Source organism: Microtus pennsylvanicus, chromosome 10 (assembly GCF_037038515.1).
Source record: "Microtus pennsylvanicus isolate mMicPen1 chromosome 10, mMicPen1.hap1, whole genome shotgun sequence".
In the NCBI taxonomy this organism is placed as follows: Eukaryota; Metazoa; Chordata; class Mammalia; order Rodentia; family Cricetidae; genus Microtus; species Microtus pennsylvanicus.
The window spans coordinates 92,396,171-92,401,330 of NC_134588.1; the positions used below are offsets into that span (position 1 = coordinate 92,396,171).

At 50.7% G+C, this 5,160-nt stretch overlaps 1 protein-coding gene across 1 annotated transcript; it reads right to left on the reverse strand.

Moving 5' to 3' along the window:
* Nucleotides 1–2,831: 2,831 nt before the first annotated feature.
* On the reverse strand, nucleotides 2,832–4,905 carry Dusp23 (dual specificity phosphatase 23). Its single transcript, XM_075989184.1, has 2 exons — nucleotides 4,528–4,905; nucleotides 2,832–3,767 (listed from the first exon to the last, which is right to left on the reverse strand). Exons 1-2 carry the CDS (start codon nucleotides 4,792–4,794, stop codon nucleotides 3,582–3,584), a joined length of 453 nt encoding a protein of 150 aa, XP_075845299.1. The 5' UTR covers nucleotides 4,795–4,905; the 3' UTR covers nucleotides 2,832–3,581.
* Between the last annotated feature and the right edge of the window lie 255 nt (nucleotides 4,906–5,160).

Genomic DNA, 5,160 nt, shown 5'->3' on the forward strand with positions numbered 1-5,160 from the left:
GACTTCCTTCAATACTGAACAGAGATGTGGAAGTGTAAGCCAAATAAACCTTTTCCTTCTCAACTTGTCTTGTGGTCATGGTGTTTCACCATAGCAGCAGAAACTGTAACAAAGACGACGATGGACTGTCACTTGGAAGTATAGGATGAAACAAACCCTTTCCTTCCCAAGTCGTGTTTGGTTATTGTGGTGTTTTGAATGAAGATATCTCCCAGAGGCCCACAGGGAGTGGTGCTATTAGGAAGTGTGGGCTTGTTGAAGGAAGTATGTCACTGGGGGTGGGCTTTGAGGTTTCAGAAACTCAAGCCAGGCCCAGTGTCTGCTCTCTCCTCCTGCTGCCTTCAGATCCAGAAGCAGAACTCTAAGCTACCTCTCCTGCATTATGTCTGCCTGCATGCTGCCATGCTTTCTGCTGTGACAATAATGGACTAACCCTCTGAACTGTAAGCCAGCCCCAATTAAATGCTTTCCTTCATGAGAGTTTCTGTGGTCATGGTGTCTCTTCACGGCATTAGAAACCCTGACTAAGCCAGTCATGTTTATCCCAGGAACAGGGGGGAAGCTGTTTCAGTTACATTCCTCAGCAGCCCATTGGGGACGTAATCATTCTGAATGTAGAGTGTCAGTAGCGTTTATGACCTGGCTGGAAAACAAGCCCATGGAGAGCTGAGAACTCAGGAATAACTTGACTTCTAGTCACTGGTTGGAAAGGTGGCAGTATGTGATTGGTCCTGTTCCCCTATTATGATGTGTGCATATATATAAGACCCCAATCTGTTCCTCTGCTCCAGAGAGAACGAGACCTGCATGTTGGTCTGTTGCAACAGTTCTTACCAGGGCAGGTTTTGTTCCCATGGGGAAAATGTGGCAATGTTGAGGGGCATCTTTGGTTGTCATAGCCAGAGAGTTGTGGGTGACTGCTGTGGGACAATTGTCTGTATTCTGTCAATTATATTTTAAATAAGTGCTGATTGGTCAGTAGCCAGGCAGGAAGTATAGGCAGGACAACCAGATAAAAAGTAAAGGCAGGTCAAGGAGAACAGGAGAATTCTGGGAAGAGGAAGCGGTCCTGGCCCAGTCACAAGAAGAAGCAAGATGTGACTGCCCCGCTGAATAAGGTACCGAGTCATGTGGGTAACATGGACAAGAATAATGGGCTAATGTAAGTGATAAGAGTTAATAAGAAGCCTGAGCTAATGGGCCAATCAGTGTATAACTAATTTAGACCTCTGTGTGATTTCTTTGGGACTTAACAACTGTGGGAATCAAGCAGGACAGGAAACCCTGACAACATGTGACTGTCATCTAGTGAGTGCAAACCAGCAACAGTGTTGAACATCCTATGGTATAGATTCCCCATCTTCAATTATCCAGTCCCAGTTCAAAAATGTTAGGAGTGTTGAGCATGAGGAACCCTGGCCTGGTGCAAATGCAGATGTGCTTCTCAGATGGAGAAGGTGTGTCCCTGGCATCAGTGCAGGATGTATTAGGGAGGGGCCATGGCTGATGTGTGAACTTTCATTGGTGACAAATACAGGAGAAAGGGCAGTGGGAAGCTAAAACTTCTGGGAGCATAAATGAGCACAAATGGAGTCCCTGGCTAACCCCTCAAGGTAGACAGAAGGAGAAGGGCAGAGTTTTTCATTTGAAGTCAACTCGTACTTATTTAAAAGCGATTTCCTTAAGCACATAATTATATGTTTATTTCCCTAAGGAACTCTTGAGGCAGAGGAGACTTGCTTAAATTATGGGGAGGGAACTGCACACAGGGCTTTAATGGGGTTAGAAAAATTTTCTGTCTCCTTCCAAGGAGCCTTGGGAGGAAGGTAAGAGCAGAATCTGCTCTGGGAGTGTGGAGGATATGAGGAGGAACAGACATCAGGAAGGGTAAGGGCGGGTCCTAGGGCTCAGCCAATCAGTGCTGGTGAGGAGCCGCAACTCTGGACACAGCGGCCGCCTCCCATTTCCTCCCCGTAGGGATAAGCTCTGCCTTGAATGACAAGGACGGAGGAAATGCGCCTTTTTGCTCTCTTCCTGGGCCATGCCCTCCTCAGGAAAACATTACATAGACATGCACACTCCCTGTGTGTGGTGGGTGGTCTGGCTTGCATCATGAGCAGGTGTGGGAGTGGCAGGGTGGGTGGCGTTTTTTGGGGGAAGGAAGGCCCTTTCAGCGGGAGGAAGGCTACTAAAAGGAAGGCCTTCCTTTTTCCTCCATCACATGCCTGGAACTTTTGAGTTTCTTCTCTTTGGCTGATCTGTTTCCCTGGGAGGGCTAGACAGAATCCAAGGAAATAGTTAAGGAGTGGATACCCCACATTAGATACAGAAAGGATTCTGGGTGAGTGCAGCTTACATCTCTAGCTTAACTAAGCCTTTTGTGTAAGGGTGGGCTGGATAATGTTCAGTTATGGGCAGCAGAGGATGGAGAAAGAAGTCCTGGGGAGGGGGTGGCAGAGACACAGCTCTGGCCTTCGATGCGAGAGATGGAGGCAATAGGGGAACTCTTGCCTACTCTGTCCTGTGCTTGGAATAGCAGAGATGGCCTTTACCCATCTTCTCCAGAAAGGCCAGGCCCCTGAGAATAGGAATCATGTCTCACTTTGCTGAGTCACTTCTCCTCTAACAGGCACACCAAGTTCACACAGGCACTCGATGTGTATCTCAGGCTGAATTTCCCTCATGCAGCTCAGCCTATATGGCAGAAGACAGGGCAAGAGTTCAGACTGACATTATAAAAGAGTCCACTGGGCTCATGTATGATGTTCACCGCATCTCTCAGAGAGTCCCGAGTGTGGCGCTAACCTGGTAAAGACAGCCAAAAGTCATAGTCCCGGAGCTATTTATTTATTTAATATCCACTTTGTATAACCACCAAGATGCAGTTCCGGCATTCCTGGGCCTGAGGTTGGGGATGACACAGGGGCTGGAGGTAACAGATGAGCCGAGTGTATCTAAGACTGGTAAGAGTGGCCAGCTCTGGGGGAGACGGGGAAGGAGGGAGTGTGGAAGGAGATTTGTGACACCCAAGTCTTCTGTACCCTGAGAGAACCAAGGTGACACCAACAAGGGCGCTCCTGATGTGGGAGTGTAGAGCCCTGAGACGGTTGGAAGCTGGGTGGCCGTAGACTGGGAGCTCTCTTTCATTGACCAGTTCTCCAGAAACCCTAAGACCAGGGGTCAGCACCTAGAATTTCAGCATCTTCAAGGAGACAAAGGTGTGTGTTGCGGTCCTGGCTCATACTTCTATTTTCCAGAATCGTGACCATAAGCCTTTCTGAGCTCTAGTCACCCCATCCAAAGAACAGAAATGGTTTTTATATTTTCTATGACCCAGGGCTACATGGAGTTGATGTATTGGGAGTGCTATGCAAATTCTATGCAGCGTAAATGAGTTCTTATTAGATATTAACTCATATTCATGGGGTCTCAGCCACTCTGTCAATCAGGTTATGGCTTCAGGGAAAGACTACTTCTGTCCAGCGGGAGGCAAAGGGAGCAGAAGGATGCAGGTACTTTAGCCCACTTCCCTTCCTCCCTGGCCACATTTCCCATCTGCAGCAGGAGAGTGGGTGAGTCTCTTATTTTGTTCGCTGGTAGAACTGAAAAACGGCTTTCTCTTGTTCATAGGTCTCAATGGATCCTGGCCGCAGGCGCCGAATCTCAGCGATAGCATCTCCAGCAGCCAAGCCCTGCTCCTTCACCAGGTAGCAGGCCAGCATGGTGCCAGTGCGGCCAAAGCCCAGGGCGCAGTGCACTCCAACAGCCTGTCAAGAGGAAATTCATGGAGTCCAGTGCCCTCCCGCACCGTCTCCTGTCCCCACTGAAAGGTATCGTTCTTCCCCAAAATTGCAGGCCCTCAGAGGACAAGTGACCTCAAAGCTGTTGAGGACTGTCCTTGCGTCTGGGTGACTAGGAGGCCTCTGAAGTGGCTGGCTTCCAAGTTGGGCTCTCAGCCTGCATCCCTTGCCCTTTCTACCTGTGCTGTCCGGTACAGAACATCCAGCCACCTGTGGCGGGTATTTTTACCTAAAATCTGTCAGTCCAAACTGAGATGGGGTGTAAAATATTTACCAGGCTCTGAAGATGTGACATGTGAAGAAGACTGGAAATGCCTTATTAATTAATAACTTATTTCATATCGAGTCTATGTTGAAATAATATTTTTGACTTATTGGATTAGTAGCAAAAATTAACTCCATCTGCTTCTTTTCATTTTTTTTTTTTTTAGAAACGTAGCTGCTAGTAAAATTTAAAATTATAAGTGTGTCTCCATGACATTTGGCCCTTTAGAAAATGACCAGAATCCTGGCATCACCTTCCCTCTTTTCTAGCAGCATAGCTGTCTCTGGTCAGTGGGTGGGTTCCGTCTAACTCCAGCCCAGCCCTGCCCCACTTGGCCCCGCCCCACCCATCCTCGCCCCGCCCACAACCTCTCCTTGCCCTTCTGACTCCACCTCCCGTCAGTCCCCGCCCACTCAGTTCATTCCAGGCCCCACCCTCTCGCTTTGGCTCACACTCACTGACCTCTCCCCGGGCGTTGGCCTCGTCCACGATCTTCACAAATTGGTCGATCTGTTCCGGGGCCGGCGGGCAGAAGTCAGGGATGCGCAGCCGGTGCAGAGTGAGGCCCGGACAGCTATCGCTGTGAGGGGGTCCACGCTCTGTCAGGGACACCAGGTGCCTCACGCCCAGGTCCAGCAGGAACTGGTAGTGCGCAGGGAGCCGCGGCAGCGCCAGCCCGGCTAGCCGGCCCGGGAGCACCCAGGAGAAGTTGGGGGGCTGCACGCCCATGGCGGGGGGGAGGGCACTCAGGGTGAGGCTGGCCTTTGCGACCTGGTCACCCCCTGGGGCTGGCTTCTGGTCCCCGCTCTACACTTGCCCCCGGCCACGTGGTCCCTTGGGCCCGCCCCTGTGACGCTCCCCTCGGCCCTGGGTTGGCTGAGCAGTGGGGGCGGGGCTAAGCCTGCTCCTAGTCTAGTTTAAACTCTGCGGTTGGGAGCCGGGCCCCTGTGGGGCAACAACTAGCTCGATCTTTGCAGCTGGGAGCGAATACACGGAGGAAACCTGGGACAAAGTAATTGCTCCTGGAGATAAAACAGCCCACGGCTGGACTCTGCTGCTCCCTGGTGGTGTGCTGTAGTTACTGCACCGTGGGCC

Excerpts from the sequence above, each read along its gene's own strand:
- Dusp23 (XM_075989184.1), bottom strand. The coding sequence starts at position 4,794 with ATGGGCGTGCAGCCCCCCAACTTCTCCTGGGTGCTCCCGGGCCGGCTA. Across the intron at positions 3,768-4,527 it reads AGGCCAACGCCCGGGGAGAG|GCTGTTGGAGTGCACTGCGC; the intron begins GTCAGTGAGTGT and ends TCCTCTTGACAG.